This window comes from Struthio camelus, chromosome 10 (assembly GCF_040807025.1).
Source record: "Struthio camelus isolate bStrCam1 chromosome 10, bStrCam1.hap1, whole genome shotgun sequence".
Lineage (NCBI taxonomy): Eukaryota > Metazoa > Chordata > Aves > Struthioniformes > Struthionidae > Struthio > Struthio camelus.
Genome location: NC_090951.1, coordinates 22966256 through 22984063, shown reverse-complemented (window position 1 = coordinate 22984063; position 17808 = coordinate 22966256). Strand labels below are relative to the sequence as shown.

The following is a 17808-nucleotide window of genomic DNA, read 5'->3' as shown; positions in this document are numbered from 1 at the left end:
TTTTTCCTGCTTGTAGGATAGATACTGATTTGCCTGGAACAGAGTAATAGATTTTTTTCCCCTCTCCTTTTTAAAAAAAAAAAGAAAGAAGAAAAAAAAAAAGCTATACTTTTATACTTTGTGTTGCAGCAATACTCAGGGCCACAGAAGACCGTGATATCAGAGGTGGATCTAGGCCTGCTGCCCTGTATGGGGTGCTCTGATCTGCTGCCCTGGGATGCCTCTGCCCTTCTCAGCATACCTACAGACCCTTTCCTGCACTACATTGCAGCAGCAGAAGCCCATGGAGCCATGTGTGATACCTGCCAATTTGAGAAAACATTTTTGACATTTAATTTCAAATAGGGAAAATGAGACATGAGATCACAGGAAAAATTAAGGCATATTTAAAAATGCCTAATTAAGGAGCTGCCATGGAGCTCTTGAGTCTCCTGCAAAATGACAGCAAGTTTGACATAATATATTAGAGCCATTTGGATTTGGTGTAGATGACGGGTAACTACAGAACTTAGTGTGCTTGACTGGCAGCAGGGGAAGCAAAACGTGTGCAGTTTACCCACAGTGACAAACTATAGCAGAGACTCTGTTGCATTACAAATGGGCAAAGGGGAATTGAGAACAGTATTTAAAGTGATTGTTCAGCTCCAGCATGGATCAGCATGGGGTTGCCAGCTAATACCGTAAACATTTGGGGATGCTGAATCCCTTGTTTCAGCGTATTTTTTTTAACCTGTGCTGGCTTAATCTGCCTAGTTCAGTAAATGAGGCCACCTATGCAGGAGCTTGACGGTGTGTTAGCGATCACTGTATGTGTGCAGAAAACTCGTTAAACCCCAGCTGCCTTTTTTCATTGCTGTTTGTGGCTAAAAAAGTGAATGTAGCCTGGGTGTGCCTCTGAACGTCGTAGCTACCCAGAATAAAGCATCTGGAAAAAAAAAAAAAGCACTGCCTTGCTGTGAAATTCCCCTGTGTTATTGCGTAGACTTCGGAGAATACAAACACCTTTGCATGTCTCTTCTGCTTCCTTTAAGAATCTTCTTCCTACCAAGGGCCTTTGTCATCTGTCTTGCAAGGCTGGTACCGCAATCAATGGCTTCCAGGAACTTATTTGAAAACAAAATGAAAATCCTATTGATTTAGTTGCTAGACTGAGCTTTAGTCTTGCCTTGCCTATTTGACATGGTACTCTTTTTTTGGAATCTGTTGATGGATGTGAATAGGCAATAGCGTTTAACAGACTGAGCCCTTGCTGTGTTGCATTTTATGTCCCTGAAATCACTCAAGCCAGTCAAACAAGTTGGTGAGTGCTCTCAATTTGTAGTGACTTCAGCAAGAATGGAAGAAGGGCTCAGTACTTTCCTGAGCAAATTCACAACCACTTTAGATGTTTATCTGAGTGATCCCTATGCTGTGCAGGAGACCAGAATGGGATTGGCACAATCGCTTTCTGATCTTGATGTCAGTCAGTCTGCAACTGGGCCCCTTATGAACTATTTATCAGAGGAGCTGGAGAGAAATTGCAGCATTTGCTTTGCAAGATTTAGAGATCTTAAGACAGATTTTTTTGACACTGAGATATTCTTGATAGCCTTGATACTTTATGCTGCTATTCTACACTTGGTCATGTCCTTGAAAGGGGTTTCAAAAGCCCTTTCGCTTTGGTCTGTCCATACCAGCAATAGCAGTTGTCCATTATGAAAAGCCAAGGTAACACCTGCAGCCTGAAAGGGGCTGTGTCTATCGGTTCCCTCTGAGTGAGAAACGTGTGAACTTTGGGCTCCTGACTGCAGGCACAGTGGAGAGGGTGGAAATCAGGAGGTCACGGGAATCACCTGCAGAAGTCAGTGTCACATGGCTCCTGATGCAGGAGGTCCTCTGCTGCTGGTTATAGGAATGGGCACTGCTGTATTGGCCATGAGAAGCAATGGGATTGCCAGTTCATTGCGAGTAGTCTAAAAGTTACCATCAAGCTAAACTTAGTGATGGACTCTGAGCTTCTGATGGTCACAGCTGTGTGTGTGGGTTGATACTGAAGTCTATAGTTATTTATCTTAATGCAATTTTGGATTCCTTCAATACCAGGCAGATTTACAGGAGCTTCTTACAAGTGTTGAAGAGTCGGAAAATCTGATTCCTAAGCAGCAATTTCTTTTGACTCTGAAGTTTCACTGGAGTGCACTAACTGATGCACTTTTTTTTCTTAGTTTGTGTTCAGTGCTGGCATGTTTAAAAATGTGTTTTTTCTGTAAGTTTTCAAAGAGGATCTTGTTTCCTGTGTTGTCCTAAGTTGTAAGCCAGACTCCTATGACACTTTCAGCTCTTATGTTAGGAGGGTTCTCTAGCTTTTTGTTGAATTATATTTGAAAGGTGCTTTAAAACTTTACTGAGGGATTTTTCTTCATGCTGTAGGTGGTGAGTGCATATTTCTTCCTTCGTTGGTAAGAATTCCCAGGAGCATGACAGATTTCTATATCTGTTTTTTTTTTTCTTTTTATTCTTGTATGTCTGCTTGAAAGTAATTGAGATGTAGGTGAGTGGAGGGAGGCCTACATTGCAGATAAGTATGATGTAAATAGGAGTAACTGCAATTATATTTTGTCTTTGCTGCATCTTAATAGTGGCAGCACTGCAAGAGGCCAAGAATGGGGGACTAATCCTTTATGCAACAGACTGGTTATGGGCTTTTATAGTCCTAATCAATACGATACTTGGAGTGCATCTGGTCTCCAAAGTGATAGTTTACATCAATCAGCAAGTAGTTAACAAATGCTTCCTGTGTTTGCTCCCCTTTCCTAGAACTACTTGCAGTAATAATTTTTATGCTGTTTTTGTTCTCCTTGTCACAGACGGATTAAGACCTCTGCCCCTCTCCAGGACCTTATATTTCAAGACAGATGGTCTGTCACTTGGAGGTCAGGTGAAGGGAACCTAAGTTTGTGCTCGATTTCAGATTTTGGCACAACTCTATAGCTCTGCAACTACAGAACCACCCCTCTTCCCCCCCCCCCCCCCCAAAACCTTGATAACACAACTCATTGGCTTGACTGCATAAACACAGACTGGGTTGCCTTTACAGCGAGGGTTATTTGGAAGCTGAATTCTCCTTTTGACAGTTTCATTCATCCCCCAGATATCCACAGAAACTGGGACTTCTATGTCACTCTACATCCCCAGTCTTCATCACATGAAAGATTTCTTGAAGAATGTGATTTTCATCTTTTATTGTAGGTCATCCTTGACTATAGCTTGTTTAACCTGTCATCAGTGGAAATCACAACTATATTAAGTGTTATTAACTCTGGATGCTTTTCAGGGCAGAACTGACCATGTGTTAGCCTCTTCCTTGTGGATCAATCGGTACCTGCTGAGAAGCATAAGAGCAGCTTGAGGGGTGACTGATTTATTAAATGTTATATTGTGCATGCATTGTGGAAGTTACTGTGCTGTTTTCCCTCTGGGCCAAAAACAATGTTTGAGCCAGTTGGTACCCCAGCTTACCATTCTTGTAGTAGCAAGAATGATTAAAAATAGTCTGAAGCATCTTGGATATGTTGCAGCACTGTCTTTTATCATCCTTTGGTTTCATTGTGCTTTTCTTCAATGTATTCTGTGAGATTCCTTCGCGCTGGGCAGAACAAAGCCTCTTTGCCGGCTCCGGTAATTCCTGTGCCTGAACGTTTCATCCGATAACAGACAAACAGGTATCCCTAAGCAGGGCGCAGAGGAGGTAATGGGTAATACTTTGGGTGTTCCATTACAGAAAAATTGTCACTGAGGAGTCTATTTTACATGATTTGTAAATGAAATGATTATTAACGTGTGAAAGAGCGGTCTTAAGAGCCTGCAGCTTGTCACATAGACCTGTGCTGACTTGCCACTACTTCCTGTCTCCCTGTCTGTCCCCTTCTATTGTCTTTTATCTCGTGGTTCTTGTCATGTCTTTAGGATGGAGCCTTTTTGTGACGTGCTGTATGGGCTCAGTGTGTGCTTTGCTGAGGCTTGGCCCATGCCTGGGACTTCTGGCTGTTAAAGCAATAATTGATACAGAAGTAGTACTGATAAGGATGTTCTGATCTTTGTTTTGGCCCAGGAATGATTTCTTAGGAGTACTCTTTTCATCAGCAGTTATTTAGTGATGAGGCTATAACCAAGCTGCTCTTGAGGGCTGGAGTAAATAAGGCAGTGATCTAGCAATGTCTGAAGGTAGTTCATGGACGCAGGCTCAGAGAAGCACTTAATGACCTGCCTGCAGAATTGCTGCCGCTTTGCGTTCTGCTCTGGTGCTGGAAGTACAAGCATGGGAGCTGACAGATGGCCTTTTCTCAGGCCGGCAGAGACCCTTTGCACCTTGTAAATGATGCCGTTCACTTCCCTGACAGCAAAACAGCAAAAAGCAATGCTCCTGCCTGTGATCTAGTGGTAGTTCTGGGGGAAGCACACTGAGAAGCATATGGTGGGGAGGGCTGGATCCAGCTCTTGCTGTGTCATAGATGACTTCTGTAACTTCTAAGAGATCACTTAGACTAGTGAAGTGACTCAGTTCTGCACTGAGCACTACTTTGCAGGTCATTGAAAAATGAGAATGCACAGGCAGTGGTGAGGCGGTCTGGGGTATGATAGTAACAGAAGCCATAGAATTATCAAACCCAGATTGATATGGAGGTACAATAACATTCTTTGAGTGAAGAGCTCTGCCTTCATTTCTTTCTTATATTTCTAGTGGAAAAAACAGTAGGACTTTAGCTTACCTAGGTCTCTTCAGCTGCATTTGTAGAAGAAATGAGTAAGACAGTCTTCTGACAGGCTGGACAAATGAAATTGTAACTGGCTTTCCATGCTACCCAAACTTTCCAGATTTGCCCATGGTCCTCTCCTAAAAGATTTAAAAAACAAACCTCAGCAAAAGAAGTGATACGAGCAAGGGAAGAATACCTATCAGTGAAGATGAGATGCAACAGGGTGCTGTTTTGTTTCTATTCAGTCTAATCTGGCTACCAATCTCCTAATATTTAAAGTAGTAATCAGTGAAGGGAAGTACTAGCTGTTAATTACTAGAAAAGTATTCTTTAAACCCAAAATTCATTTTGAAATCTTGTTCAAGGGTTTGCTCATCCATTGATTGAGCTATGCTTTCAGGTTAAGCAAAATTTACCTTTCTATTTAAGGATAACTTGTGATGCTCTAAAAACTATTCCCTCTTGCATTGCAAAGACTGTTTCCTGTAGTATTAGAAGAATTCTGAAAGATTTTAGTATTTCTGTTATTTCCTTTTCTGTCTGTTTTCCTACAGAATAGGCCCCAGGAAGGATGACTGAATACTGCGCTGCTTAAGATAGTAAAATGTCATGATACGCTAAGACATCTGTGTCCATAGTCATGCAGAAAGATGTTGGAATAAAACTAGTGGTGTTTCTGCTGTGTCAGAGAGTGTCTTTCAGGAGTGCACAAACCAGAGCACTATATGAAAAGTCTCTTTTGATTTCAAGTTTGGGCATTGCTGCATTCAGGCTGCAGAGCAAGCTGCATTCTGCTCTCTGTAGGAAACGTATCAGAAGCCTTTAAGAGTGAGAGAATTGACAGCCTATAATAAGGCTGTGTGGTGTAAATAATGACAGGGCGGATTTGTCTAAATTCAGTAAATGTGCTTTCATGGCAGCACAGCATCTCAAACTGCATTCCATGGACATTACCCTGTCAAGTGAAATTCCTAGCACTACATCACTGTTACAGTACAGAGATTTGGTTGTTTAATATATAAGTAAAAAAAAGTCTTAAATGAAATGTCACATCTAGTTTGGTGCCCAAGACATGAAGTATGCAGCTGCCCTTGGCCAACCCTGACGGCTAGACTCTGTGTCAGTTCATCTGCCTAGCAGACAGATCTGTGGCTTCCTCCTGACTTACTGGCATCTGTGCACACTATAGTGTGCTGAGCAATTTGTGGATTTATACCTCCAGCATGATGCCAAATGCTTCCCTTCCGTTTGTAGTAGAGAAGGTGCTCCTACAAACCTTCCAGCCTTTGGAAGATTCCTCAGTGCTTGCAGCTAGGTCTGAGCTCTGTACAGGCACGGGCTTAAGACTGTAGAGCGACTGTGTCTCCAGCTCCTGCCTGCCAGAGTAGCAGTAGGGGATGCTTAGCAACACGTATAAAAAGAGGCAGTGCATATTCTTTATCCCCCATGGATTCAAGAGTTAGCAGTTTTCTGTGCTGGAGGCTTTATTCTCATCTTTGTTTAATATCTTTTAATGGCTTTATCTTCCAAGAACTTGTCCAGTTGCTCTTTGGATTTATAACTGTTAGCCTCAACAGCATCCTGTGGCAGTATTTTCCAAGGGAATGAGTGCTGCCTGAGAAAGTACTTCCTTTTAAAAAGTAATTTGACTGATAACATTATTTTAGCCCCTCCGGTTCCTGTCTTATGATGAGATGATGAAAAATTTTTCCTTATGCACATTTTCCAGGCTATTCATGCTTTTACAGACTTCTCTCATCTATCTCCCCGTTGACTATATGTTTTCTAGGTTGAGGAATCCTAGCCAATCTCTTTTCATATAGAAGCTGCTCCGTACTTGAATCTTTCTTTCTGCCCTTCTGTCTTTTCAAATTCTTCTACTTTTTTGAGATCTGCAGGTCAGAGCTATACCCACTATTTCAGGATACGTGTGGCCACAGATTGTCAGTTGGGTAGTCATCATTTTATGAAGTAAAGAGACCACCGCTAATAGTTCCTAATATTGCTTACCTTTTTGACCAGAGTCCTAGCTCCTGTTTCCATGAACCTCAAAGCTCAATACCCTTCTTCACTCATTTCTTGGGTTCCTTTACTTGACGACATGCCCTAAGTGTTCAGTGGCGGGGGGAAAGTGCAATACTTCCAAAGCGCTGAGCTCACCGCTAAGACTCTTCTGGATGTCACTTATATTTTTATGTGCTGAGCTGCTTGTTATAGAAAACAGATTCTTAAGCCACTGGAAATATTGCTGGTTTTCTGGCACTGTAAACTCATCTCTGAGCCTAAATTCTCACCATTGCAGACTCTTGAGAGTGGGGAAAGTAAGGGCTGTTTAAGCATGAAGCCTGAATTCTCCACTCACTGAGGCCTGGGTGATAACATGCATGAGCTGTAGGGCAAAAGTAGGACTGATCTTAGTTTCGGCCTGTATTCCAGGAGGGCATCACAACACGTAGAAGCTATTTTAATCTCTATTTGTTTGTTTGGTAGTCATTTTGCTACCCCTTGTCAAGTTGTCCAGCTGTTTAGTAGCCTAAACTTTTAGACTGCCTGTTGAAGAGCCTCGGAGTGCAAAGGGTGACTCGGAGGCAGGGTGACTCTGGGAAGGCAAACTGCTCCAAATGACACACATGCAAGGATGAATGACTGCAGAGATCCCCTCCTGTGAAGATGAGCCTGACTTCATTCCCTAGTTCTGTTGGAGAGGGTCTCTTTTCCAGAATCAATGCCATTCTTCTGTGTTGTGGCTGCCTTAGGGTTTAAGGAGTCCATCCAGCACTCATACCCTCTCCGTGTGTTGCTGTGCAGTAGCTGTTTCAAGTCCACCCACTGGCTTAGTTGCTGTTACCTGTGTGGTGCGGAGAAGAATCCCCCTTTGCTGCATATGGCCTGACTGCTGCACTTGTTGCTTGGGCCTGTCTCTGAGGCTTTGGGCAATTCTCCTGAGAAATACCATTTCTGGAGAGAGTCGGAATGGCCCTGACCTTCCCCAAAGAATGTCTATTGTTCACTGTTTGCATCTCACCTGGAAAACCATAACATGCAATGGGAAGAGTGGAGGATGCATAGGCTTGGTACTGAAGTTTGAGCTCAGATGAACCCCAGGAGTTACTTAACTGGGGAGTATGAAGCTTTGAAAGCTCTGGAAATGGGGCAGTCTGTGGTGGGAGTCTTTGCAGGGTGAAATGCTGGCAGGTACTCCATCGAGGCTGGAATCATGTATCAGCTGATGTGCACAGCCATGGGTTCTCTGTCCCCCTCACAGTTGGGATGGAGGTGGAAAGCAAACATGACCTTACTCTGGTCATTGAATAGTTTGGGAATACTCAATGTAAACTTGCATGCTTGGGCATAGGCAAGAGCATGAAAGCCAAAGAAATGGGCTTGCAGGACTGTAATGGGCAGGTTGGTGTGGGCCCTGTCCAAGTAACATCACTTTCGTGCATCCCTACAAAACCACAGCAAATGAGGAGATGGCGTTGTTTTGGTAACGTAGTGGAGTTCTGTTCTGTGTCCCACCATGTTTTCTTTGGGTTGTCACTTCACATGTTCCTCTGAACTCCCCTTTTTCCTGCCACATCCTTCCCAGCATCTTTGCTTGTCAGCAGAAAGGTCCTGGGGAGGAGCGACACAATACTGGTTAGCTTTGCTGTGGTAAAGCCTGCAGGAGATACCCTGGGCAAGCAGTGACTGAGGTGGGACTCCTCAGAAGCACCTGAATGAGTTAGATGCAGAATTCCCTGCAGCCCAAAGACCACCTGAACACGTCTGAAAATCTCACTGTAAATACTGACCTTGGGGAATAAATCTCTAGAAGTACATCCAGAACTAAGGTGCTGTCCAGGACATCCTCCTGTTGTACACAGGGTATCGATCAGGATTTGATAAACATTCTGATTAGCTGGATCAGCAATTCCACAAAAAGTTCTAAACGTTTCTTCTGTTGCTTTTTTCTGTTCCTTGTGCTTTCAGCAACAAATGTGCTGAGCAAAGACTGTCCTTTCCTTTGTTTCAGGTGAAGATATTCACACAAGCCTTTATGGAGCTGCTGTAGATGTTAACATCAGGCTGGATAAGAACTCCTTGGTTATTGAGAAGACCTACCTCATGTTGGCAAACCACAGAGCTGTGGTCATTCACAATAGGAGTGAAATCATAGCCCACTTCCAGTGGAAGGCTTTTGCTACTCAGGAAGAGGAGGATCATCAGAAAATGAGGTTCATCTAAAGATTCATTTCAGTATGATACTCTGCCATGGGTAAAACTAATTTATGGCCTCAAAGGGGTGTTTGTGCTTTAGAATGGTTTTGAACAAATAACCTATTACTCTAACCATCCAAGGCTTCAGGGTGTGATATGCTGAACTCCAGGGTAATGGAGCTCAGCACTTTCTATTTCCAGTTCTTCTGGCTGGGGATAATAAGTTTGGTTGCAATAACTGGCTTTTTCAGGTGGCAAACTCATGTTTTATGGGAGCATGGACCACTGAGGTTCATAGATCCTTGAGCTACAGAGGGTCTGTGAGGCTGAAGAAAGTGTCAGCAGTTGTTACCTGGGACTACATTAAGTAGTAGCATTTAACATAGTTGTTGAATATCATAATAGTTATGCTACCAATGTAGTGAGTTTCAGCTTTCATGGTAAGATGGCAGGCACGCATCCAGTAGATATGGAGGGTAGTGAGTGCTTAATTGGCCCAGAAAGCTTGGGCAGTCCTGCTGTAGGATGTCCAATTGACTTGCGCTATCCAGGTTTCTAGCACATGTGGTATTTCTGCCTTTCTCTGGAGTCTGAAGAGAGTTCAGAGGTGGAAGAGGGACTCTTCTTTGGGGGAAGATAAGATAGGACAGCACAAGACTGGAAGAGTACCTGGGCTTCAGCTCCTTGTGTCTTCATGGCAGTGAGAGGTGCTAACACAGCCATGGGGCAGCTAAAAATAGTAATACTGAAAGGGCCAAGGGCTGGGAAAGTTTTTTAAGGATGTTCTTCAATGAAGCTTTGAAATTCCCATTTCAGGCAGCAGAGAAACACTTGTAACTTGAGGATGAATTGGAAATTGTATTTAAAAGCTTGGGTGATTTAGGAATTCTTGTGTGACTCTTCAAACTTGGATGAGTCCAGGGTTTATAGAGGTTATGCACTGAACCCACAGCTGATCAGGAAACTGCCTTAAACTGGAGCCCTTTTTAAGGGTTTCTGAGCAAATAAAGTTCAACATAATTAGGTCAGTGATGCCTTGAAGGCCAAAACTAGTTTTCCACTGTTCTCTATTTTTAATTACACAGTGTGACTTCTGTGCAAGCTCAGACTGTTAGAGGAAAATCTCATGACCTTCTCTTGGTAATTCCCTGAACCATTCCTTTACCATCTCTTCCTACCTGCCTATCTCAGACTGGGCCCTGAGTGATCCTTTTTTCCCCCAGAAGCAGCCAGGTTTCCCCACAGTGGACATCAACCTTCCCCCCCCCCCCCCCCATTACATTTGGTCTTGTACTAATTTCTGTTCTGGACTCTGGCCATCTGGCCAGGATGTTCCTTTTCCTTGTGGCAAGTCTTAGGCATGGTCATAGCTCAAAGGCCAGTACTCAGCCTTTGCCCTTCTTACACACACAGTAACATATGCCCCTGCTTGCTGAGGTTGTCCGTTCCGGAAGGTGAATATAGGGGCCTTACAAAATTAAGTGCTGTGACCTGTGGAGAAATCCCAGCCCTGCAAGGTACTTAAAGCTTTGAGCCTCTGTCAGGTACTAGTTACATCCATTCATGAGGCATGTGCTTGAGTCCCTAAGAGACAGCAGCTTCTTCAAATTAAGAGTATAGCAGTGATGGCATCAAGGCCAGTTTGAGCTCTTATTGGAGCCGTCCAGCCTGACTCAGTTGGATTCAAAACTATAGAAGCCAGAAATCTAGCTGCATCTTCATTCCTGTACCCCTGTTCCTGCTTCTTTGCCTTGCCAGGTGCTCACCCAGTCTCAAAGGGTAGGCTTCTTCAGAGAGGTTCTTGTGGAGGATCCATGGGCCAATAGATGGGATAAAGAAGCATCTGTAAATGCATGAGGAGTTGGATTAGGCACACAGGGTTGGATGCTCGGAGATGTTCAACAACTTGTCTCTGCTAAGAACAGTCTTGAACTCAGATGGCACTCCACAGGTTGAGCTGTAAACCCCGGCACTGATCTATCAACTTCAGGGTTGTCACGGGGATTTCTGGGCAGTGTCAGCATGCTCTGAGCCCATGCCTAGTAAGCATGAATTTTGCACAGTTTGGCTACAATCAAGGAATGAGCTGTTAGTAGAGAAGCTCTTTAGGCCTCAGGTAGAGGAAGCAGCAAAGATGGTGCAAGACCCAGCACTGGGTTATCAACCAGTATACCCTGGACCATTAGAAGGACTAGCTGGGATCTGCTCTGTCTCCATCCTGCAGGACGTTCTGGGGTATAATGGTGGAATTATTGCCCATTGATGGAGGTTCAGTTCATGGCTGCTGATCTTAGTGCCTGGAACCGCTCCCTATCCGTAGCATTGTAGGTCAGCCACAGAGAGACGTTTCCTATTGAACTGTACAGAGAGCTCACCAAAGTATTTTTGGCACTGGTGGCAGCAGTTGCCTGAGGCTCTGTCTGTGTGCAGCTAGTAGTGGCCTTGACTGTACTTCCTTTCTAATTGCATTTGAATTTAGCTGGGTGATGATTATCCTTCTATTTATACTACATTGTCTCAGTTTGCTACATATGGAGCCCTCTGCTTGTTCCCCTAGAATTGTCACCTACTGGTTCTTCGTAGCCAGAGGACTGGAATATGAAGAGGTGACAGCAATAATCCAGCTAGGAAGCAACTGCTCTGTAGAAGCCCTCCCTGTCTTTCAGGCACAATGTCTTAAGTGCTAGAAAATGGTTTCTGCTCTGATTGCCAACTAAGGGAGAGATTGAGTTCTCCAGAGAAAGCCCAGAAGAGAAAAAAAGTCAGGTTGTTCAAGGCTAGACCTAGGAGTTGGGACTCGGATGTGCTTGTCCTGACTTCTTTTTTGGGTGATGCTGGAAAAAGACCCTCCCTTTCTCAGGGCCTCTGTTTTTATGCTTATGATACTATCAACTTCAAGGTAAGGTGATGCCTCAGTTTGTTTGTTTGGTTTAGAAGTGCTCTGGGATCCTCTGGTGGAAGGCAGCATAGGGAATGGGAAGCAGATATTGTGTGCTTATCACTGTAAGCTCAAAAGGGAAGAGAAAAGACTGATGCAGTAAATCACAGATGAAATCCTGCCTCCTCCCCTTTCTGATGAGTGCTGCGGTAGTTTCCTGTCAGTAAAACTTGATCTTCCTGTTATCTGGCTCCCAAGTGCAGCTCTGTGGGTAGGAAAAGTCAGATGAGGTGGTTGTTGGACTTCCCATGAGCTGTGGCAGTGGCTTTGAGTCAGGAGGAACTTTCCTGCTCTTTTGAGGGCTGTTAGCTTTCAAAAAACCTCTTCTCAGCTTGCGAGCATGAAGTAAAATTACCTGCCGTGCCAGTGAACAACTACCAATAACCTAATTAATTTGGGACCCCCTTGGCTTTGGGTAAGCCCCTTGCTGTGCTGCTGCTGCCTGCTCTTCCCCTCTGAGCGTGTTGCTGCCCCTGCACTTACATGACAGCCTCTGGAAATATGTTGCTTATCAAATTATCTGCTTGGTTTATCTCTCCCTGTGGCTTCAGGCTGTGTTGCAAACTGCAGAGCCAGGAAGAGGATGAGACTGATCGCTTTCTCAAGGAGTGCAATATGGACCCCACTCTCCGAGAACGCCTTTCCGTTCTCTCCCGCACCTTCCAGAGCCACCAGGCAAAGGTGAAAGGAGACTCCATGCTTTTCTCTGATGACATCTTCAGCATTGAGCCAGTGGTAAGCTATAGCTGAGAACCTTCTTTCCTCCTCCTCCCTGAATGAGGTCGCTTGGCAGATCACTGCATCAGCTGGTTTGATGTGTTGAGTGAACTCTAGGTTCCTCGCGAGGTTGGGAGAGCTTGTTGCAAAAAGCTTTTCTGAACTGTGGACTCCCAAGAGGCAGTGAGAACCAGCCTAAAGCTAAGCTATTGCAAGAGCTGTGAATTAGTTGCTTGTAGGCAGCATGGCTACAGTGATGGCTGGAGCACATCACTGGCAGCCAGTTCAGTTGTGTCTCTGGCCTGATGTATGATCTCAGGTAAGTCACTTTGGCTCACTGTACCTCACTTTCCCTACTGCGCAATGGAGAAAAGAGAAATTACTCTTTTCACCCTTGTGATTTAGAAGATCTCTGTAAAAGCAAGATAGCAGCATTATGCCACTTGAAGTTAGCTATTGTTTTCTAAGTATGAGCTCCTTTCATTCATGCACTCGTATGAATTTTGCTTGAAGTTGGCATTGTTCAGGGAGGTACTGGTTTGGACACACCTTGCATATGCTCGATGAAGATTAACAAAAGAGATTAAAGCGCCGTCATTTCATGTATTGACTCCAAAGCAAAATGGTCCTTTGTGGGAAAGAGGCCAACTTCAGCCTAGGTTTAATCATGGAAATACCAATTTTCACGTAACCTGGACTTGCACATCATCTGAATCTCTTTTCCAGTGTCGTCTGTGAGCCTAGACACAAGCCTGGGAGGTCTGTAGGTGTCTTGAGTTCTACTGTGTTTGCTTATGGAAAAAAATCATGCTTTTCTGTTTACACAAACAAAACCCACATCCTCCAGTTAACCAAAGCTCTGATTCTGTGTATTTACGTGCTCTGAAACAAAACTCCTGCTGTCTTTGAGCCATGTGAAATCTCTTCTCATCTTTGGAGTAAACTCTAATATGAAGTCCAACATCTTTCTTTTAAAATAGGTGAGACTAAATCTTTCCAAGGAAGGGGGGGACAGGTCCTCTTGGTTACTCCCACAGCCTGTACATGGTTAAGGGAGCCACGGTTGTCCGCAGAACTACTGCAGTTTCACATCATTGTAGCTGACAGCAGCTTGGTAAGGTCGGTAGAAACATTGCAGAGATTGGGAACTGGTCAGCTGAGTGTTAACAGCCTCCTGTGCTGCACTGGGGAAGTGTCTGGAGCGTATCCCAGGGCTTCTGCTTCAGCACAGTCAGACTATGTCTACGCAGACAGCTTAACCTGCTCCTGAAATGCATTAAGATGACTGGTTTCCAGAGACCTGACTGCCCACTCTATTGAGTCCTGGTACTCTGCATCATCATGTATGGACATAAAACATAGCCAGGCCTCAAGTATTGAGTGGAAATCTTTCCTAACTGGCTATGTTAATGATACACAGTTTGTTCCAGGATTGAATGTAAGTGAACTCCTACATGAGTCTCTCCCTTTCTGTCTTGTCCAACCTTATCAAGTTTCCAACTTCACATCCACATTTCTGTTCATATCTTTTTCTCCCTGTGGCCTATCATTGCCTTTACATCAGCTGATTACGTATTTGATAAAAAAGGAAAAAATACTTATCTAAAAACTAACTGTCCCCACCTTCCATAACCTCCCCTCCAGTGATGACCCTGTAACCTTCTTGGCAGACATCCTTCTTACATTGCCATGTAAATCTGCGGAGGAAGCCCTCGAAGCTGGGGGCCAAACCTGGCTGAAGGTAGTGGCTACTCTCTGCTTACTGCCTGTCACCCGTGACTTCTGAGAGCACCGTATAGAAATAAACTCTTCTAACAAGCGACTGGAGGAAGGATGTGTTACTGTTAACCAAGTCAGAAAAATTCTCAGAATGAATTGCTTCCAGACGTTAGGAAGCAGATGGAGGATGGTAGTCCTGGAAACTTTCTCTGGGCAGGGTAGCTTTGCAAGGTTTGAACAGAAGCTTTGCTGTGGAAGTGGACCACTAGATGAGACCTGCAGATCTGTCAGTATTTTCAGGTACTTCTATCTGTGGAAGGTGCGGCAGAACACTTCAGTCTGTACAAGGTTAACTTGCTGATGAAAATAGTAACAAAAAAGGAGGAAAGGCAATGATTTCAGAATTACCATGTGACCATAAACATTCTGAGCAGCCTTCCAAGCCTGTGGGAAAAAGACTGTTATGCAACTCTGACTTTCTGAGAGCATCTCAAATTTGGTTTAATTTATTTTTGCAAATAGACATGCTATGTCAGCAGAAGCAGCTGTGATAGAAGCCCAGGTGGCTACCACAGGACAATGTCCTTGCTTTTTACTGCATTCCCCCCACCACAGCTCAGTTGTGAGTCACATTGCAAATGCTTGGGCGCTGACTCCTTGGAAATGGACACCAGCGGAAATGGAAGACAAGGATTTGCTGCCATTGCACTGTCCTTGACAAGTCATCACTGTCCTGTCATTGCCTTGCAGTGATTCCTATGTGTCATCTGTTAACTCTGAGCTGATGGGGGTGGTCTTCAGGATTTCCAGGTTGTGAAACTGCTACTATTTTTCATTTGGCTAGAAGTAACAACATTATGTTTCTGTAAATCTCCACCTCAGCTGGAGAACCAAGTGATAAGCATATTGCACTTGCTTATTGATGCCCATCCAAACAAGAGGTTACTACAGAGCACTTCATTTTTTGGCAGAAGACACCATCTCCACGGGGAGCAATGGACCATCCCATAGCTCATTGTGGCTTCAGTTATTTATGGAAGCAGGCAGATGTTGGCTTTGGTGCTGCATTTCTCATGATAAGCACCCTGAACTATCAGGATGCGCTTTGGGTGTCATTTCTGTACTTCCATTGCCAGCTTTGTCTTTTCTTTATGTATGCTTTGAATAATGATTTCCTTTCTCTGGCTCACCTTCCCTCTCTGCAAAACAAAGCAGAGGATTTGGCCAACAGGCCAAAGAGCAGCTTTTTCTTACTCAGGCTAGTGGAGAACTTACAGGCTCTCAGTATTTAGAGTCTGAGGGAAGGAAGATGGGTCTGCAGGTATCTAGGGCTAGGCTCTTGCATAGAGATCACTTCTGGATCTGACAGTTGTACTGCATGCCATCCCCTTCCATATCTCACTGCTTTACGCAGTAGCAAAGCCAAGGTACAACAGTTGCATGGTTTTTGTGCTATATCGTCATACAGCCATACTCTATTTTATGCCACCTGCCAGTTGTAGCCTGAGGCTGACATTAAGCCAGAAGTGTTGCAATATCTTATTTACTGCATTGTATGTTTTATTTCTGTCCTGATTAATATCCACAGTTGTTTTCCATGCTCTGACTCAACTGTTGTCCTGTAGAGAACATGCCAGCCCAGGCAGACCGCTCACTCCTGAGGTGGCTCGAGGCTCGTACACATGTAGCAGCTAGCCTTAAAGGATGGGTAATGAAGCATATCCTTTTAACCAGCAGTTCTCATTCTCCCATGGGGTGGCAGGGATGTAAGGATCATCTTCAACAGCCTATTTTAATTTCCCAGGAGAAATAACTCACAATATTTTCTAGTTTTATAGTCTGACATATAGCAATAATGATGGGGAAAAAGACCAAAATGACCCAGAATAGATATCTCTTTTCTTACAGAATTTGGTTTGGTCATGGAATAGTAGAATAATATATAATTGATTATTTCTTCTTGTCCTTGACCTTTGGAGTCCAGCTATTTGGCTTACAAGTTCACTGACAGTACAGGCAAATCTTCTGTGTACATACTGCCAGAAGTTTCCCTGCAAATACACAAAATCCTGCAGAACAGTGATTTCATTATCAGGAGCTCAAGAGACTGAGTCTACTAGGTACTGGTGCAGGTTTGCTTGTGAGAGGACATGAGTGCAAGACTCCAGCAATAATACTACATTAGAATTATTCTAGGGAGCCATGTGGATGTATATGAAAATGCAAGTTATACTGCTAGTCCTTAGGCTTGTTTCCTCTGGTGTCTTAAGAAAATATCATCTGATTGCACTGTGGGATCTAGCAGCACCTCAGGTTTATGGAGATATGTCCCTTATCAGGATGTTGGTGCGTCACTGAACGGCTTCCTGGAGCATGGCAAGAATGCAACCCCCGCAAAAGGGCGTTGTGTGCAGATTCTCATCTATTTAGGTTTTAAAAGAAGAAATGACATATGTTAGGGAGCCTAGAGCTTTGGACACACTGAATTATACAGGGTACAGACAGATCCCAGCAACATTGCAACAGTCACTCTGGTCTCTGTAGCGTTGAGCAAATCACCCCATCAGGAACTTAGCCAGTCAGAGTAAGGCCTGCGGAGACTCATTTCCACTCCTTTACTGTGTGGAGATGTAAATTTGCAGCGTTCTCCCAGGCTGTCTCTGAAGATGTATTTTTGGGTCTAGTCAGAGGTCACCACGTTGATGTTCAATTTGGGCTGTTTTGGGCCAAGAGGCAGGATCAAATTTTAGAATCTGAGCCCACCCAGATAAATACCCTGCCAGAACTGACCCAGCTCCAGTCCCCGTTCTGCCAACAGCAGCAATGCAGGGATGGGATGAGCCCAGGACAGTTAGAGCCTCCTGTGTTGTAAGCAACATCTCATTTCCCAGTGGAGACCAGCAGGCAGCCAGAGCACATTCAAAGCCCTGATATTCCTATCCTACCTTCTGTGCCTGCTTGTCTCTAAGTAGAGGGTAGAGGTAGCCTTGGACAGCAAGTCAGTTAAGGCTGGGAAAACAGTAGTGTGGGGCTTGTCTTCCTTTGGGAGCTGGTCTCCAAAAATCTTTCTGCAAAAATGAAAATGCGTGGGGCTTTCTTTCCAGGACCTGCTGGGTGCAAGACCTGGCACCGAGTGGGACTTGAGGTATCCCTGCTGGCTCTGCTGTGATCTGGCTACCTGATGCCTGTTACAGATGTGCCCAGACTGCTGGGGACAGAGGTTAGACAAGGACAGGGATTAAATGATCTCTAGAGGTCCCTTCCAACCTCAACCATTCTGAGATTGTGATAGATGTATTGGACTGAAAGTACCTACAGCTCCACAGAGGTAGTAATTGCACCTGTTCACAGCAGAAGAAAATGACCTTGGAGAACAGGTTCAGTGTAGGCACTGTTGTCTCAAATCCCAAATCAGGTTAATCCAAAGCTGCTAAAACTGGATGGCTTTCCTCCAAGGGGCAACTCTGTATCAAACTCAGTGTTTGCACAGCGTAACTC

The 17808-nt window shown here is 44.3% G+C and overlaps 1 protein-coding gene across 1 annotated transcript in view; it reads left to right on the top strand.

Moving 5' to 3' along the window:
• HYDIN (HYDIN axonemal central pair apparatus protein) overlaps positions 1-17808 on the top strand; it is a 181490-nt gene that overhangs the window by 28976 nt on the left and 134706 nt on the right. The window contains exons 7-8 of the mRNA XM_068956343.1: positions 8752-8953; positions 12426-12609. Coding sequence (XP_068812444.1) covers positions 8752-8953; positions 12426-12609 — 386 coding nt within the window. The remainder of the gene's footprint in view (positions 1-8751; positions 8954-12425; positions 12610-17808) is intronic.